Consider the following 20,209-nt stretch of genomic DNA (forward strand, 5'->3'; position numbering starts at 1 on the left):
CAGCCATTACCGAAGTGCTTTTAAATTACAGCACTCTTATTCCAGAACTGAACATAGTGAGATGAGTACATTGGCAAAATAATTATTTATCACCCTAAAAGCTTCCTTTAAAATTTTTATCATTCAAATACTGGCTGGGGAGAATGCAAAGGACAGAGAAACATATTTTAGGCACTTGCTGGTCTAGCTTTTATTCTGATAAGAACTTACTAAACACCAGTAAAGGGAACAGCAGTTAGCAGCCCTAATTCACAACTGGGAATTTTTCAGGCCAAACAGATGCTCCTGCAGAATCCCAGCCAAATGTTAGTGATAGCCCCAGCCCTCCTTCCACCGGAGTCACCACTTATTTTCCATGGCTTCAAAGGAGGGCAGGTTTGCTCCAACAATCTGAGCAAATAGGGTGCTCTCAGAGACACTCCCTGCCATACTGAGTGGGATAGAGACCTTTAACATCCCCCAAAAAAGGAAAATAACAAAAAGACAGTCCTTTGCCTCTTTTTTCTTTGATGTATTGGGTTTTTCTTTATAACTATTTTTTTAGCTGATTAAAAATAACCAGAAGCAGATCTTCAACATGAAACCAGCTGCATACAATAAGAGACTTGAAAATCTCAAAATGTGTTCAGAGAATTTTGCCATCCCTTATACCTGTGCAACAGCAGAGCTTGGAGCTCCCCCAGGTAGGAATTTTGGGGCCCACATTTAATTCTCTGTTCCTAGACCCATCAATAGCAGAGTCTAAAAGAGAGCTTAAAGGAGGTCAAGCGCTTTTACTGAAGCAAAGTCAAAGTTCTCAGGCAAATCCATATTCTTCTCTTTAAAAGTGTTCAGTGTAAGAAAAATAAAGCCCAGGTGTAAACATTTGCAAACTGAGTTTATTTTTCTTTCCTATCTATGCACTTGGAACGAACATTGAAAGGGCAAACCCATCGTAATCCTATCATGGCAATGTTTTTCTCTGCTTCCTGAAACTGAGATTATCATCTCATTGGTTGTCAGACAGCTCCTGGAGAAGTAATTCACTGGATTTTCCTGTGTAATCACAGCACAGGATTTTATTTCTCTTGTTATCTGGATGGAAAATGCACACAGCTTCTTCTGTGTCTTGCCCCTTTCAGGTTCCTTACAGACCTGGATGTGCCAGGCTTCAAAACACCCCAACTGCACTAAGCAAGCTAAATCTGGACTAACTCTAAATTGCAAACAACTTGCTTCTTAGCAGCTCATCTCAACACAGGCAGGAAAATTTCCAGTTTTAAATTTCTATTCCAATTAAGGCAATGAAGACTGAAGTCCCCTAAACTGTTGCCACTACTTTCCAGGACATAAAATTAACGATTTCTACTGCTGGGTACAACTTTCAGTCAAAGTTGGTCTGATTTATAAGCAAGCAGATGGTTCACACGATAGTCCACAATAAATTACAACAGTTAGAAAGACAGCTACATTTTGAGAGTGACAGTGCAGCTGAGCTACAGATGGGTTTATAGATGACCCTTCCAATTTTTAATAATCTTCATAATTTATCTGCAAGTAAAGAAATGTGAGAATTCCTAATGTAGCTCCTTGACTAAGTACAAATCACTTTTATTTACACAGGCAATACTTCATGGTCCAGCTATCTTCTTAATTAAAGGCAGCAAGATGCTCATGTTCCATGCAAGGCAAAAACACTGCTCAGTGTGCAATATGTTCAGCTGGGAGTTCAGGATGCTCTGAACCCTCTGGGAAAAGGGAACACATCCATCTCCTTTCTTTAAAAGAAGGCTACAAAGGTGCAAACACTGCTACCACCCACTCATTGACCTCCAGATAAACTTTAGGCTTGTAAAATGGCAAGGTTACATTTTTTTGCAAGCTCTGATGCCTGAAAACAGGTTCCCAACCCATACTACAAATCCAGTACTACTGAGGCAGGACTAGGATGGAAAACAGCAGGAACAGAGATCCTCTTCTCTCTATAAAGCCAGAAAGGATTTGGGGGGTCACTCTTGAGTGGTGAGGGAAAAAGACAGCAAATCTTAGGGGTGTCAGATGCAGAGAGAAACCGGATGGCAGCAGGTTTAAGGTCAGTTCATGTCAGTGATTTCTCTGCCTGGGTCCAAACCACATCCATCCAATCCTTCTGCTAAAATCTGGAATTTCAGTTGGGATGAGAAGCGCATCTCAGTGCAGCTCCTCTGCCTGTTCAGGTGACGAAGGGAGCAGGACCCAGCAGGGCTCCTCAAGGCACAAACTACAGAAGCTCAGAGCTGCCCACCCAGCAGTCCCTAGGGATGACATTGGAGGGCTTTTCCTCCTCTCTAACTCTTGATCCTCCCTTCCAGCCAAATCAATTTGAAAAAAAGAAATCCACTTTTAAGTGGAAATCCAAAACTATCATTAAAACAGAAGGTAGAGTTCCTAGGAAAGCAAGTCTGTGTTTAATTTTAATTACCAACTTCCTGGGATTCAAGAGATGCAGCAGAGAAGAGGCACCAGTGACAAAGTCAGGCTTTCAAGAATAATCACAATTCTCATTTTGGAAATATTTTGGCAGGGGTTTCCCAGCTCTGTGTGCAGCTCTGCAGCACCACAGAGACACAAGAGTGGGAAAACCCAGGGCACAGAGCTCATGGAACTGCAGCCACTTACAGAAAAAGTGATTTTTCCCGGCCCTTTCCAGGCAGCAGCAATGCTCCTTCACCCACTACACAGAACAATACTGAAGTTAAATTTGTTGAGTTTATAAAGAAAAATAAATTAATTCTTCTATAAATAACCATCATCTAAAAGTCTTTGGAGTTTATATGAAACCATTATTTATTACTGTACACAACTCTTAGGTTGTTTAATTAAGCATATGAAAAATTGTAGATGTCAGATTATTTCTGGGATGCTCTTTACTATGTTATTTGTCAGATTTGTTTCTGTTACTCTTCACATATTTAAAGCTGCATTATGCACTCCTGAAAACCCAGAGAAGTTCACTCTAGCATTAGTATGGATGTTCATCTGTTACTGAGCTCTGAGTTTGGCACTTCATTTTAACAATATTCATCAGGTTCAGGAACTGCTACCACGCTTCCCTCCAAGACAACACTGGATCATACTACTGCTCTTTAAAAAGATTGAGTGTTGATTATTTAACAATATTTTCAAATATTCTGTAACTATAAACCTTTGGTCAACTGCAATCCTTTCATCTGCTTTCAAGAGGCCAAATTCACACACAGCACAGGAAAGCAGAAGTTGTCTGAATGCACCAAGATCTCTGCTGTTGCCCCCAGCCCAAAAATAATTCCAGGGCTACCACAAGCAACCTAAAATCCAGCAGAGGCTATTCCAGTTTATTGCAGAAGTCAGAGGAACAATGTGCATGGTCTGTGTAACTCTGTGGTTGACACAGTTTGCAGGACTCATCTGCTGAGGGCAGCAGGGATGCTGCGGCTCCCCAGCCTGCAGATCAGAGCTTCTGGCTGGCAGCTACACCCTCCTCCAGCTAACAGCAAAAATAACCCTGGGAGGGGGATAAAGCAAGGAACACACACAGGCCCCACCTTACACTTCTTGTTCCTGGCGCTCAGTAATCTGTCAATGGTGTGTGGAAATTACGCCCACAGCCCCAGGAAAGGGACACCTTTTGTACCCCCGGATGTATTAAAATGTAGATCAATATGATAATATGAAAACAGTAAACTCCCCAGTAGCAAGAAGTAGTTCTCACTTCTCTCAGCAATCAAATGTTATTTTCATCAATGTAACTAGAGAAAAAGAAATGTAGGTAGTGATTTGTCAGCCTATTTATCAAACCAACTGCTGCACCTGGTTCCCACATATTTTATATTAAAAGGTGAATGACATGGAAGGTTTTACAGGTTCTGTTTTAATTCAGGGCTGAAAGCATTTATAGATATGAAGGTTTTCTTATTAAGTTTTCTTCCTGAATCATTATGCTTGTTCAAATGAATTCCTAGCCATCTTACAGAGGTTACAACCTTCAATAATTAAATGGGGTATGGTATTGGCTGTTTTGTTCATTATGTTCCAAGTTCCAATTTCTACAAGAGCACTGAAATGCTAAGATAAAAGGATGTTAAGTTTATTTAATTAGCTATCTGCCGTTGTTATCAAAAGGGAAGGTTGGTATCTGACTCAAATTAACACTTTAGATCAGGAAACAAGACAGATGATATCTTCTGACACAGATCCTGGAAACTCTGTAATTGTTTCAGTTATTTTAAGGCTGCTCAGGACATACAGGATTGCATTAGAAAGACCAAAAGTCACCAACAGCCAACAAAGTGCTGCTATGAAAATGTTATTTCAATCACACTTGGGTTCTTTCTCATTTCCAGTAGTTAACATTCTTGCCACTTCTGTCAAGCAGTCACTCTTAGCAGCATTGAATTTTAACTACACATATTTTTAAACCAGCATGGAATAGGACTGAGGACACAATACGGGTTCAATGTGCTAATGAACATCAGATCAGGCCCTTGTGCCAAGGCAGCACCTCTCTGCTATCCAGGTAAGCTGTAACTGTTTAAAGTGAGCTGATTTCAGAGCTACCAGCCATCCCTCTGCCTCAGAAAGAACAGCTCCTCCAGCTGAGGATGTTTTAGGATAAAGAAAGCAAAGACAGTGTGAAACTTCAGAGGTCCTGAAGAGTTTTAACTGTGGCTTACACAAACCAGAGCCACGGGTGTCAACTGTGGAACGGCCTAGAGGATGCAGTGTCTGGATGAAGCCCTCAAAGCCTCACTCCCCAAACTGTACCTGTACAGAGAGGCCAATGGCTAAAGCAATTTATCCAGTAGCCACATCAACCCTGCCCCATCATGGCTTCTTTCTGTAAGGGCTACAGAAACAAACTTATTCCTTTCCCAAACTTACTGGTCTTGATCGGATTTCTTTGGCGTAGAGAGGTTTCAAGAATTCTGAATCTCCTTCAAGCTTCAGACCCTTTTCTGTGATCCTCAGGTTCCCCATTCCATCCTGAAAGACAGGCAAAAAAGAAACAACCCTATTAGTTGAAATTACTAAATTCACCAGGCTGCCAATAGCTGATTTTTCCCATTGAAGATAACATGTATAGCACTGGGAGGCACTAGAGAATGCAATTACTTGTGTTATGCTTGTAGCTCAGTTTCTGCGGAGAAAAAAAAATCTATTCAGAACTATCTGCAATGCCCCCCAGTAAACCATTTACACAGATGAAAGATGTTCCTTTAAGCTAAGTCATTCTCTACTCACAGAGAGGCAGTGATGCTCTGTGTTAACAGGAAACTATTCACTGTAATATTCACTGCCTGCCTTTATAATATAATAATATACCTGCTCATTCAGATAAATCCCTGTAAAGATTGTCTGATTAATATCTGTACAGATACACTCAAACAGAGAACTGTACCAAAATATATTTCACCTCTGACACATGAAAGTTCTAATTTTTATTAAGATGAGGGATTTAGCTTCACTTAGGCTGTAAGTGCTTAGGAAGGGTGTGCAAGAAACAGTGTGAGTAGGAAATTGCACAGGTACATTTATAATCAAAACCACATCAAATGTAAGGTATTATTTTCAAGATTCACAGCGATTGTCAAAGTTTGCAAGGACTGAGGTAAACTGTTTTGTTCTGAGAAAAAGATGGTTTGAAGAATACCTTTTAGCAAAAAACTGACTGAAATCACCAGGAATAAGTAAGAGTAAAACTAGCACCTCCATGCCTAACTCACAGCTGTTTTGGGGATTTTGTAGGAAAGGGGAATACTTGGGTAGAAGGCATAAGAACATAAGAGGAGACCAGGAAAATCCAGGAAAACCACGTGTACTTGGATATACACCTAGCATGCTTCCCAATCCACATAAATGAAACCCCACCTGTCTGCTTCCTCTTCCTCCCACTATGAGAGCACCTCCAGCCCCAGATGAGGAATCAGAGTCTCTCCAAGAGAGAGGAGATCTAACCTAGACACATTTCCATGAACTGCTGCCAAAGGCCTGAATGTGGAGGGATGAAAATCAGCGACCTCGCACGGCTCAGCAGCAGCACTGGTCACCTGCCAGAGCTTCTCCTGTTCCAACAAGAGCCATTCCCAGGTAGTTCCCTGCCAAGTTAAGACTGCTCTTGCCAGACCCTGGTGTCTCATGAACAAAGGTGATGCTGGTTGATAAAGTGACCGCTGTCATCTCATTTTGAACTCAAGGCTGTGAGCGAATTTGAGAGACAGATGCTGGAAATGCTACTGAGATGGGTCATAAAATGCCACTCCCCACATTTGTTGGCCCCAGGTGTAAAATATTGGCCTATGAATTCTGGTTTGGTGGTGGCACAGAAGGGGTTCATTTATCTCAAGCAGCAGTGTGGAGGAAAATGAGTGAAATATGATTATTCACCAAAAAGCCCAGATTAAATTTTGATAGCAGTGTGCTTTGCGATTTGAGCGAGCAGGAATTATTACAGCTATCTACAGACCCTCACACGGTCTGGGCTGCTAAAAAATCTCTACAGGTTTTTTTTTTTTTTCCCTAAAATAGATTATCTCAGTAAGGTTACAAGCCCTGAGGGCTTTCACACAGCAGTGTCTTCTCTGGTTTTAATAAGGAAAGTTGCAGGTCAGGCAAGCTGCTGTGTGCCCCAGCCAGCTGCAAGAGGGACCAGCTCTGTGGACATGCAGTGCTGACCCCTCCAGGGCTGCCTCCTCAGCTGAATGGGGCAATACTTTTCCAGAATGTGGACCTAGGGATAAAAAGGGACTTTTCAAGCCACCACTGAAGCTGTGGCAAACCAGCAATTTCGATGACTCACAACCCTGTTCTGTTGTAATGACACAGATCCAGAATCCCACTCTGCTCTTCTCTTGTGTGTTTCTCTTTCTGTCCTTCACCCTCTGTCTCCCAAGTGTGGTCCAAAGGATTTTTACATATAAAAAATGTACATAAGGGGAGTTTAGCTGACAGCCAGCAGGTCTTGCACATCCCAAAAGAGGTATCAGGCCTATGGGACAATACGCTACAGCCAAAACATCAAGGACACGTTTGATTAATCAAAGTTGGTGAATCCTCTTACAAACCCACTGGACTGGAGAGAAAGAGGCATTTCCCCATGCCTTCTTCTCAATCTTAGATCCTTCTCAAGCTCCACACCACTCACCTTTCCCTCCTCCTGCATCTGCCAGAAGCAATAAAAGCTGTGCCCACCCCAAATCCTCTCCTGACTTGCAGGTGTTTGGGAGTGGATCAATGCTTAGCACTGACTTACCACGATTAACTCCCCACTGCTCATGTTTCTCATGATTAAAGCTGACAGGTTTTTGTGGTGACAGTCTGGCTCAGCAGGTGAAAAAACAAGCAAAGGTTGTGCCCTGAGTTTAACAAATATCTTGGCCACTTATCATACAGTTCCTGTAAAATTATATTCCTCTATTATGTCCCATTAAAAAAAATAAGAAGCTCACAGGACTATACAGAGGTCCCAAAATACAGATACATTAGAGAGAAATCATTGTTGGAAAGACTACTTCACATGTTGTTTTGGATAAAGTATCTTCATCCTCCCTAAATTATATGGTTTAATAACAAATAAATGTCATATTCTGCTACAGAGAATAGATATGAAAGTTCCTATGAAATTTCATGGACTGTGACCTATAAAATGTGGCAGAAAACTGCCTAGAGTGACAAAGACCAAGATGTTTTATTAAACATTGTGTCTGTGACTGGTATATATCCTTATCTGCCACTCTTCTGCTTGTGAATAAGGAGAAGTATTGATTATTTCATACTCTGCCATCTGAAAATCATTGTTTCTCTCCTTTTTACTAATAGACTCTTCAGCAGAGTGAATGACTTTATAGTGCAAGCCTGGTTTGTGGGAGCTCCCAGGAGGGAAGCTCCAAACAGGAGGCACAGAGTTCCTCCTTCGCCACCTGCAGTGAATTTTTCTGCTTTTTGGGAGGCCATGGCAAAAACTCTCACATCGATTACATCATTTATGCCCTCTCTCTTTTTATGCAGTGCCTTGTACTGGACAGGCATAAAAATTTATGTGCTCTTGCTGACTGCTCTGAGTTGAAAGGGGATAGCAATCCTGAATAACATAAATGTCATTTTGGTGATGCTGGATGAGAAAGGAATTTTGGATTTTAGTAGCTTGAGAAGCATCTAATTTTTACAGCCAATTAAGAATGATGGTATTGCTGTTAGGGGAAGAGCTCAGCATTGATGGTGTCTGATCACCAAAGCTCCTCTCTGCCTTTGCTTGGCAATGTGACCACACAAGTGGCTAAAGTCCAGTTTATATTTGTTTTACTTTTTAACGATTTGGGTTACTTTAATTTTACTTTTTTAATGGCAAGGCTGGTAGCAGGAAGATCCAGCTAACAGAATAAGAAAAAAACAGCCACCCTAACCAGAGACATTTAACTGCTGTGATAAAGGCTTAAACTGAGAGTAGGTTCAGATGAGATATTAGAAAGAAATTCTTCCCTGAGTGGGAAGGAGGGTGATGCCCTGGCACAGGGTGCCCAGAGAAGCTGTGGCTGCCCCATCCCTGAAAAAGGTCCAGGCCAGGGTGGATTTGGCTTGGAGCCACCTGGGATAGCAGGAGATGTCTCTGCACAGGGCAGGGGGAGGAACACAATGGTTTTTAAGGTCCCTCCCAACCCAAACTTTTCTCTAACTCCACAATAAATACCTGGGATTGGTTCTGGCTGCACAGACCTGGGTTGATGCCACACAGGGGCAGGGGGAATTTCCATCGCTGTCTCATTCATGGGCAGCTTTATGAGACCAGGCTGGGCTCACGCTGCAGCTTAACCTGCTCAAGAGCCAAGGTGACAGTGGCACACATTCCCTGTGTCCCTTGGGCCAGGATCCTCTGTCCTTGACAAACACAAAACGCAGCCTCAAACTCTTCTGTGCTTCCCTCTGCTCTCCTGGCACTGCTGAACAGATTTCCTCTTTATTGAGGTCTTTCTAAGGATTTTAAGGACACTGGTGACAGATTGCTCCAGCTCTCCTGGCCGCCACCAGCTCCAGTGGTTGTTTCCCACTGGTTTTCCCTGCACCTCCATCCCTTTCCAGTTTTCAGGAGGAGAATGGTTGCCAAGGTTTGTCTCTGCACAGCAGGTAAGCATTTAATTTTTTTTTGCTAGGAATAAACTGAAGTTATGTTCAGCAATGTCCTGTGGGAGAGAATTATCTTTGGAGACTGCTTGTGTCAGATGGCTGAAACACCTGATTATTGTTGCTTGTATTATTGATTGCTGTGCTCTGCATTGCTTCCAGATATGTGCAAGTTATTACACAGCTCAATACATCCTAAGTTAGGAAAAAAAACCCTCAGCAAAAGCAAGTGACCTCGTTTTTTTTTTTTTCTCCCTCCTGGGAGGATATCTGTACTGTCCTTTTCTCTCAGACATGATATTAAATGTTTCCAGATTCCAGGTACAAAACACATCATTGCCAGCTCTTCACAGCCTCAAACTTGTTCTAATTGCATCTGCTCTCCCTCCTTCTCCTCATTTTCTTCAGCTAATTCATCATCTTAATAAGGATCCCAGTATCCAGCTGTGGATCAGCAGCAATATTTTCCTATGGAAGACACCTACCAGCAGCATCAGTCGTATAAAATGAAATCTGGTTATACAGCTTGGTCCAGAGCAACACAGGTAAGGAGATAATGTGTGAAAACTTCTTCCTCTGGCATAAGACCTTGCTTTGAGACAGTTTGTGTGGTCAGCAGAGAAAACCAAGGCAATGTAGAATCACACAGCACAAATGACCACATCCCTGTGCACAGATCCAGGATTATGCTGTGAATTGCACTGTGAGGTCCCATGTCCATCACTGCCATCACCTCCCTCCCTCTTCTTCTGCTTCCTGACCTCAGATGTCCCTGTCTGATGCCTTGCTGGTAGCATTTGCCTCTAAAGGTGACAGGCACAGGGCAGGAAAACTGAGCTGAGACTTCAGGGGGTGAAGGAAGGTGACCCCAAGCCTTGGATCACTGTGGGACAGAGCTTATCCTGCTCCAGGGAAGGAATGAGACACTGGGGAAGCACAGCTAAAATCCTGCAGCTAAAACAACATTACAGAAGCAGCAAGAGCAGCAATCAGCTAACTCAGTGCTCCCCGCAGAAGGCTCCATCCAGAACCTCCTGACAGCCTGGGAGGTGACAGCTCTAAATGATCTCTGGTGCTGCAGCCATCAGTCACAGGAGACACGGATGGGAATGAACACAGAGCAGCTGTGGGAGTCACCCACTGGAAAAAGACCTCTGCAAGCTGATGTTGAAGTAGTGTGAGCTGTGTAGGCACTTTCAGCTCCTTCCATGGGTGTGAAGTTATTTGTGACAGCTACAGGAAATCCAGATGGTTTTTGAGCTTGGGAAGGAATTTTGTGCAAGCGGAGGGAATTGCCTGCTCACCATGATGGTCAATGTAAAACTCAGCCCAAACAAAGCCCTTGCAAGGCCCAGAGCCTTTCCTTTCCCATGGTAACTCCTGGTTTTGTGAGCTCCTCTGCATGACTGCAGAAACAGAGGCAGAAAACAACAAGAAGAGCACAAGAACTGAGAGCACAACCCAGCCACAGCAATGAGATTTGATGCAGAACATCTTGGCTCCATTCCCATCAGACTCACATTGTTTTGAGGGCATTAGGGATGATTTCCACGTGCACATCCCCACAGCACCCTTCTCCTCTGTCTGCTCCTCCCACACTGTCCGGGTGCTCCCCAGAGCCAACACCATTCATGACCAAAGATACTCAGAGAGCCCCATGAAGCTCATGTGGAAGGGAAAATAAATAAATGAATTTGATGAATTTGCTGTAGTGGAAGTTCAGGAGAAAAGTCTTAATGAACAGGAAGAACAGGCTCAAATGTGGTTTTCCAATTACTGTTTCAAGTAAGTTACAACCAACCAAAGCAACTAAATCTCATCCCTTGAAACAATTCCAAACTAGTGCTGGAACAATTTCTAAACAAATCCTTCAGCCAGAGCTGAAGAAAGCTCAGCTCTGGATTTACTGCATAGCGCTGGAATTACTCTAGGCAGGAGGTATTTCTTTCCAAAGCAAAGTGAATTTATTCAAAATATGGTCAGGTGTGGCACCACAAAAGCAGGATTTCGATGAATTAAGCCACCCCATCTGAGAGTACATTTTGCAGGGAAAAAGATTAGCAGACCTTCTGGAGAAATGATTATGAATCCCAGCATTGTTACTACAACTCAGCCATCATATGCAGAATTTCCCTCTAGGGTTATAATTTCCCTTTCCACTGGTACAGCAGGGAAAAGATGGAAACTTGGCTTTCACCCCTCCAGCTCCTTGTTACAGAGCACTTTGGCACTGAAGCATTGTAAAATGAGCCACGCTCTCTTGAGCACTTTTCTGCTTTTTTTCTCCAAGACAAACAGTGAGGTTTCACATCTTACCATCAACATACATCCCAAACGTGTCCCTGGAATTCTCCATCTTTTTTAGTCCAGCTCATTACCATAATTATGCTAACTAAAAGGGAAAAGTCCCATCCTGCACAAATTTGTGCTCACTCAGAAGTGGGAGAAAAAGATTTTTATACTCATAGGAACAAGAAGTCTTCTAATGCAGTGATTTAATAATAAAATCAGCACAGAAACCCACTGATGCAGAGGGTGCAGAAAGAGTTCTGACAAATTATGGCCTAATGCTCCTTAACTATGCTAATCTGTCAATCACCACATGAAGAACAGAACAAACACTTCTTTTTTCAGACTATAAAGATCTTGGACAGAAAGTCCTCTGTGGCAATGCTGCTCCAAGTTACACCAAGGCTGGTTGGACTCATCATCTTTATAGTGCTGGAAGAAGTTTCCAGAGAGAAGGAATGTTTCTTTTTTTTTCCTTTATCTTAGTGGATCCCTTTTGTGTTCTGTCCTTACACTCTGAAGTGAGGTTTTTCTGACTAATCCAGCATTTAGCAGTTCCCCCCACCAAGCTGGCAGTGTGAGGGGGAAAGCAGCAGCTCTGCTGTAGCGTTTCTGAAGGTGAGCTCTCAGAAATGGGGACAATTATTTGCCATTTTTGTCTGATGTGAAACATGCCAGAACAACTCAGGGGCATTAATCACAGCATAACACCAGGTCTGGGCAGAGAAATGAGGCCCATGCAAACATGCTGTGGTTTAATCCCATCCAAACCTCACAGCAGCACCCAAGAGAGCTCAAAGCGCAGGTGAGGAGACCCAGCAGGGCTGTGACACTGTCCCAGGTCCCATCCCCAGGGCACATGAGATGATCCCATTCCAGCAGATGGATTTGCAGGCTGTGGGGACACTGATGGAGCTGCACTGACCTTCCCAACCCCACCCTGTGTGAGAAACTCCCTGCCATGGCAGCCCCAGCCTCCAAATGGGGTAATCATGACGTGAATGTATATTTCCAGTTGCTTCATTTACTCCACCATTACCTGCTCCTGCTCTGCATTTCCAGAAGCCAGGTGAAAGCAGAGTGGGCAGGGAAGAATATTTTCAATAATTTTTTTGATTAATTAATCGCTTCTGACCCCTCCCAATCAGCCAGATTCAGGAATTCAACTGATGAGCCTGCACTGCAGATAATCACCCCGTGCTACCTCTGCAGTCAGGAGAGAAAATGGCAAAAGGGTCCAAATAGAACCCAAATCAATCCCTGGAGTGCTTCTTACCCACTGCTGTGGGTGAAATCACCCTCTAAGGTGACTTAGGAATCTTTTCTGGATGCCTTCAGATTTCTGCAATAAACCTGGCGCTCAGTGCAAAGTGCACTCAAAGTGCAACAGGACTCGAAAAGAAAACAAACAGGTTGCCAGTCAATAAACAGATATAGTGAAACAAAGTGTATTTTAAAAATGTGATTCCAACTATATCCACATAGAGTGACTCCAGGGATTATCTTAATGATTTTTTTTTAATCAAGTCTCATACTTTCAATAAGAGATCGGAGATAGAGCACATTCAATTTATTTACACAGGTAGGTAAAGGAAATTTCTTTTAAAATCAAATTCTCTTTTTTAAGAGGAATCCATAGTCCCATGGTTAAGAAACTGCCCTCGTGGCCAAAGAACCACCAATGAATTTTTATAGCTGTTATTTGTCACAGAAAATATATTATTTTGCTCTTTCACTATCAGAATATACAGAAAAATAATTTAAACTGTCTTCCAGACTTATCTACAGTGTGTCTATGACTTTTTTTTTTTTAGCAAGAGAGGCTCTGGGGATGGCAAAGAAATGAGGGAACTGAAAATGCTGCTCCCAGAGAGGCTGAAATAAGGATATTGCTTCCACTGCTTTTTGAACAATTGCCAGTAAATAATTATTCAGAGAGGAAAATATATGAGTATGTTTAGGGCCCCTCACCACCAGGAATGGAGGGCAAGAATGAGAACTGATCCGTGGAGTGCAGATATTGATTTCAAAATGCTCCATCCCTTTACACCCACCTGGCCATGGAGCAGCAGGAGGAAATCACTGATAAAATAAAAATGGTTTGGGTGGGAAGGGATCCTAAAGATCCTCTCATTTCAACCCCCCCTAGACCAGGTTCCCCTCAAAGGGAAAACTGAGGCACAAAGTCAGGTATCCACCAATGAGAAAACTGCCAAGGGAAGCACAGCCATGGCTTGTCTCTCACACCCTGTTGTGTGACAGTGCTGCAGCACAGAAACCATAAATATCCTGCTCACGAGAAACAACAGGGTAATTCTGGCACCTTTCAAATGCCAATAACTCAGAGTCCAGCTCCTGTCCCATCTCCCTGCAGTCTGCATCCCTCTGCCTCCTTGCCAGAAGGTGCATTATGCCTAATGCCCCTTGTCTTCTCCACAGCTTTCTAATGCACATTCAGAAGTGTTTACTAGGCTAAAATCAATGATGATTAAACAGCATGGGGACTAGGAACTTGCTGGCCACCAACCCAAATCCAGAATCCTCCTGCAAGACAGCATTTCCTGATGCAAAACCCAAAATTATCATCATGGTAGATTATACATTTGCAAAGCAACAGTGAGATAATTTTCCCACTGTTTACTTTCTGAGGAAAATAAAGGCAATAAAGGTTTTTGTCTTTTTTTTAAAAATCCAGAACTCATGGGTGGGATGCTTTTCATTTCAAATTATTTATTGAGTGGCTGCTTACTGAGTCATAGGGGACTTTTACCAGATGCCAGGAGATTCTGTTGGAATTCAGGAGTACAATATTATGTGTATGAAAGTCAGGTGGTTACCTGAAATAGCCAAAAATCACATGCAAAAATATACAGCTGGCATCAGCAAGTGGCAACAGAGCAAGAGACAGCAGCTTTTTAAAATACTTTCTTTAAACAGAGGGTTTTAAAGCCCCAGGGAAATTATTGCTCTCACTGTGCTTTTGCCTTTAGAGAGCACAGCTCTGTGTGCCCCTTCCTTGCAGAAATATGTCTTCTTTGGGGATATTAGCATTTCCTCCTCATTCTGCTCCTTTTTGAAACATGACACCAGCAGAAACAAATGCAGTGACTCACAACCTGCATAATAATTAATTTACCCACTGCATGAAACCTCACCTCACCAGCTTTAAAAATCCTTTCCAGCAGAACCAAGATTATTTAAATCACAAAATCCTTTGAAATAAATGTTTAAGTGTCTCAGATCTGGATTTCCTTGATCACAAAGAACCTTTGAGCATTCCTGCAGCCCAAATGCTGCTCCTGGGCACAGTCTAGCAGCAACACCCCCATGAGTCAGAAGTGATGCTGCCTCCCCTCCAGCCTGGCAGAATGAGCAAGGGCGAGCACAGAGCAATTTCAACACCTTGTATTCCCCACTGGGTGTCTGCATGCTTTGGCAGAAGCCCCTGGTTCTGCTCCCTGGGACCTCTGCAAAGAAAATAAATAAACCAGCACAGGAGGAGGATGCAGCCCTTGCAGCCCAGTCCCACGGGGCAGCCCCAGCTTGCAGGCAGGGAGAGGGGAGACAGCATCAGGCAAAGTTAAAAAATGTTAAATTAGCATTAAAATAATGGGTTTGGTGAAATGTTTTTGGTCAGGCAGTGCTGCTGGCTGGGAGGTCACTGCCATGCTCCTCCACACAGCTCTGCAGGCAGACTGGGGCTGGCTCACAGGCAGCAAGAGGCAACTCAGCTCTCCATCATGCTCCAGTCAGGGCTCTGAGGGTAACCTAGACTTTTCTTACAGCTTTTTGGCTGTTTTGGCAGCCTGTGCTTGTTACTGACTGAATAAGATATTCCTTTCCAAGAAAAAGGACCTCTGGGGAATAAGGACACATTCATCAACAACCGCTGCACTTGGTCAGAGACCAAAACTGCTGGAGAACGAACTTTTATCCATTAAAAGAACAAAAAGCACAGAGGCTGACACTTGTATTTCCCTTTAGCTGTCCTTTGGTGAGCACACAGACCTTCAGGCTGCCTGAAGCCAGGAGATTTCAGTCCCTCTCTGCACATCCTCAGCTCTGCCCAGGACACAGCTGTGACAGCAGGGCTGGAGCTCTGCACCTCTGTCCCCTCCTCCCCTTCCCTCAATCCCCCTAAATCCCCAACAACATTTTACTCTCTTGTTTTGGCTTCCCTCGCTGACCTAACTTGACAATGTTAGTGAATTTAATCTCAAAACACTCAGGGATAGAGGGCAAAAAATATTTTTCCCAGGCTGCCAATAAAGAACGGAGTTTCCAGGAGCTTAAATGGCTCAATGGGACATTTTGGTGACCAGAGGAAATTTAGAACCCTATGATAAATTTGGGATATTAATGTAAGAATAAAGTTGAACTGCTGGAAGCAATATCTTATTGACAAAAGTGCTAGAAAGCTGCAAAGGTAATAAACAAGGAATTGAGATGGATTACTGGGGATATGCTTTAGAATGTATTACTCAACGCCAGCTGTCGGATACCTTGTGAAGTCCTTACTTGCTTGGGTGAAATACTGCACCTATAAATATCTTTCCTGAATGGGACTATTAATTAGAGTAACTGTGCTAAATGTGGTCAGTGACTTGTTATCAAGGCAGAAGTACTAGTGCAAATGTTAATTATTCTAATTGGTTCTTTCCAGACTGTCTTTGTCGACACTGTTAAAAATGTACAGTTCATATCTATGGCTATGGCTACATATCACTGCTCTTTTCTCACTCTAGGTTTATTCAAAAATATCTGATTTCTTTTCAGTTATTGGTGGGGTCTTAAAGGCATAAGCAATCTAGGCAACCAGTGCAATACACTGCAAATCTCTAGGAAATATTCAAATAAATATGTAAAATGGGGAATAAATATCTAACAAGGGTAATGGGATCAGCTCACCAGAATGCATTCCTATGGGATGCTTTCTGCTTTACCAAACAATTTCTAAATTATGAAATGATTGACAAAAATGTCTCACTTTAATTAGTGTTCTAAGTTGCTGTAGGCTGTAGGAGACATTCCTGAGAAAACCATGTTTATTCATCTAATGCTTAGAGATTATGTCATAATGTTTATTCCCAACATTTGGTACCAAATGCAAGCAGCAAATGCTGTGGGTCAAAATGACTTTGACAGAAGTTCTAGGATTTCTTAAAATTGAAAGACATTGCTTAAATACAGGGTATTTCTATTCAATGAAAAGATTATTTAAGTATTTCCTCATGGTCAACAGCATCCTTTTCAAAATAAAATATAAAAAAAAAGAAAAAACCTCACTGTTGTTATAAATGGCAGTGGAAGCCTTTGTAACTTGAAAGACTTTTTTTAAGAATAAGCTTGAAAAGACCTGTTTTGGAGCTGAGAATCCTTTGCATATGACTTAAGGACAGTTTGAGTTATTTTGGGCAGAAGTATAATTTTTGTGAAATGATGAAAGAACCAAAGGAGTATCTCAAAAGGCAGACTCCACCGAAGGAAAACAAACATGAAAACACTAATTATATAGACACAGGGAGTATTTCTACTACTCAAAAAAATAAACAGAAAGAAAATTGGGATTCAGCTGCAACTCATTAACAACCTGTACTTTCAAAGCTTATTGATGTGTCTAGGGCAAATATTTCATAGAAATATTGAAATTTACAGTGAGGCTATGCAAAGCCAAAAATATAATCTCTGACTCAAAGCCTCCCTCATTCAGCATTTCTCTGATCTCAATATTTTTTGTCTCAGCTTGTTCAACTCTTCCATATCCACTATGAAATTCTGCAGTGAATTTGTTAAAGTCCTGCTAAAGGTTTTTTTTTTTACTTTCATCCTCCTCTATCACAACCACGAGGGAAGCAAAATCTTATGTAATTTAAGATAATAATAGCTTCACTTGTTAAATATCAGACTGAGTATTTCTGGAAAAGCGTTGGAAAGTAAGATCAGTAAATAGAGAAAATAGCAGGGTATAGAATTCTTATTAGTAATTAATTTGTCTCTTTCAAGACAGCTCCCTGAATGATGTGCAGGTAGCTGAAATGAAACACATTAATTGTGTTAATTTATAGCAGGATTTAATTCGGAGCCTTTGCCTTTTCAATTTTTTGAACAAGTTCAAGTCCCAAAGAGAACCCAAGGCCCCCTTCAACAAAGCTTTGCCTCCTCTGAATGGCTTTGTTTACTGTGACATGAAAGAGGACGCCGCTAAGAGATTTTTTTTTTTCGCCACACTCAGGCTCTCCAGGATGGATTTGGACACACCCCAAGGGTTTGGGCAGCTGGCACTGGATGCTGCAGCCCAGTGCTCCTGCCAGCCCAAGGGGGCACACCTGGCCCTGCCCAGAGACCCCCAAACACGCCCAGGGTGTCTGGAGGCACCACAAACTCCATCAGTGCCACACTCCTCTGAGGTGGAGCACCACAAATTTACCCAGATGAATTTACCCTCTTCCATTTCCTGCAGGTCCCTTGTCATCCTTTCATTACCCACATGAATTTACCCTGTTCCATTTCCTGCAGATCCCCTGTCATCCTTTCATTACCCCCATGAATTTACCCTGTTCCATTTCCGGCAGGTCCCCTGTCATCCTCTCATTACCTGCAGGCCTTCTCCAGTGAAACGACATTTTAAACACAGGTTATGAAGAGCACATGCAGCCATCACTGAAGAACAAGCCCAGCCTGTGGGTGCACCAGACTCTCAGAGGAATCTTGCAGCAGTTTCTCATTTACACTGAATAAACTGACCTCCTCTTTGCTGTATCATCAAAAATAATTTCTTTGCCTGCATAGTATCTGATTTTTAATGTCTCTTTTTTTTTTGCCAGATCTTATGCTGGATTTCTAAAGAATTTCCTGTTTGTTGGAGTAAGGCAGTGATTCCTAAATCACTGAAAAATACAGTGTTGTTTACTTAACTTTTGGATAATGCAAACAACTTACATATACATTCACTTTTAAAATTTTCCTCTGGTTATTGAATTTGTACATTATTAGTGTCTTGTTAAGCTCTCTATAAATCTTTCAGAAAGAGTCACTTAAATCTGAGCTCTCCATGTTTTGGCTCCTAGCAGCATTTGGGACTGCATTCAAATATTCGTGTTCCTCAAGTTCCAAGAAAAATCTTATCTGTCCCTATAATCACCCAAGGAATTTTGCATAAAACAGCCTTTTATTTTCAGAACAAAGAGACAACATTTGGCAATCAGTTTCCCTTTCAATTGATAGATGCAGACCCTGGTTCAGTGGTTAGCTGCTGCCTGTATCCGAAATGTCCTTTCTCCTCCCGATTGCATGAAACTGTGGTGAAAGCCAGTCTCTAATTTAGTTCAGTTAGTTCTCTAATGCAACACGAATTCCACCTCATAGACTTCAAACTCCTGTTTATTGCCCACATTGTGTTAAAGACCCACAGTTAACAAAAGCTTGTGCCATGGTTAATAAGGGCAATATCTCTAATTTGTGTAGCCAGGAAACATCAACAGCTGTCCTTGCATCACCCACAGAGTGTCTTTCACTTGGAATGGGAGAAGAGACCAACGTCTATTAATTCCAATTAATTAAGGGCCTTATTTATCCTGGTGTGGACATTCAGAGGATCAGCAAAACAAACGGGTGTGTGCTTAACTGTGGTTCATTCTGGGCTGATCCATTAACTGTTGTGTGTCTTCCCAAGAATGCACGTTCATTAACTCTACTTAATTGCTATTCAATTACCTTGAGTTATAATATGTCCCTAAACACCAGTGCAGACAGGCCCCCTGGAGATTTCATGTACTTCAGCCATTAATTAAGCCATACTGTGTATTGTTGGTAACTGATTACATCTAGTTTTGAAATAATAACTTCACAGCAACGCTTAAACTGTTTCTTATTAGGATTTTTTCACATCTCCTATATGGGCTAATTGGAGTGATAACATTTCTTCCTTGCAATAAAGCACACTTGGTTATTATTGTTGTTGTTATTATTATTATCATTATCATTATTTTTATTGCACTTAGCCAAAGATGTTCCATGTCATCATTTCTTTTATACAACCCATTTATTCAGATGGAAAGAACAGCTTATATTTGACCTGATTATCTCAGGATGATACTGTCATGATGACCAACATTTTGTAAATTTTAGGGGGTTTTTACTTCCTTATCAAATTTTTTAAATATTTTTTTTCAACAGCCTCTTAGAAGAAATTTTAAACCAGTACCTTATTGTTTAACATATAAAATGTATAACATAAAGAAAATATAAAATTGCATTTTCAAAGTCATGCATGCTGTTGATTCATTTATCCCAAATTAAAAGTTTCGTCTTCATCTCTCTTTCCTAAATTTAAATTTCAGCATTTTAATTGTTTCTTCCTTCATTGTTAGATCAGTATCAATCATCATCTTCAGCTACCAGAACTTGCATGTTCCTGAAAATTATGTTAAATTTAGATGCTAATGAAAACTGTTTATGCTGGTTAACCACAGAAGTGAAACCTCTATTGCAATCCATAAAAACTGTTAGTTATAACAAGAATCCTTAATTTCTACCTCAATCTCCTTTCTACCATCTGCTCTCCTAGAAGACCAATTCCAGAAACCATGGACTAAACAAACAAACAAACAATCAAAAAAGTAATTGTTAACTTGTCTTCACAGCACAACAGACATTAAAAGAATTAAAACAGTCCCATTAACCATTACACTGAAAATTATGATATAAAAGCAAAGTAATCCATGAATGCCAGCATGTTCTAATATTCCTCCTCTCCAGACATTTTCTCAACCAACTCAACCAACCAACCAATCACACATTCTATTTAGAA

General features: G+C 41.7%; 1 protein-coding gene across 3 annotated transcripts in view; it reads right to left on the reverse strand.

Annotated features, from left to right (window-relative positions):
- Window positions 1–20,209, reverse strand: part of SGCD (sarcoglycan delta) — a 306,084-nt gene that overhangs the window by 71,090 nt on the left and 214,785 nt on the right. For all 3 annotated transcript variants that reach the window (XM_058034848.1, XM_058034847.1, XM_058034849.1), the window contains one exon: window positions 4,879–4,980. In XM_058034848.1, the coding sequence (XP_057890831.1) occupies window positions 4,879–4,980 (102 nt within the window). The remainder of the gene's footprint in view (window positions 1–4,878; window positions 4,981–20,209) is intronic.

This window comes from Melospiza georgiana, chromosome 15 (genome assembly GCF_028018845.1).
Source record: "Melospiza georgiana isolate bMelGeo1 chromosome 15, bMelGeo1.pri, whole genome shotgun sequence".
Lineage (NCBI taxonomy): Eukaryota > Metazoa > Chordata > Aves > Passeriformes > Passerellidae > Melospiza > Melospiza georgiana.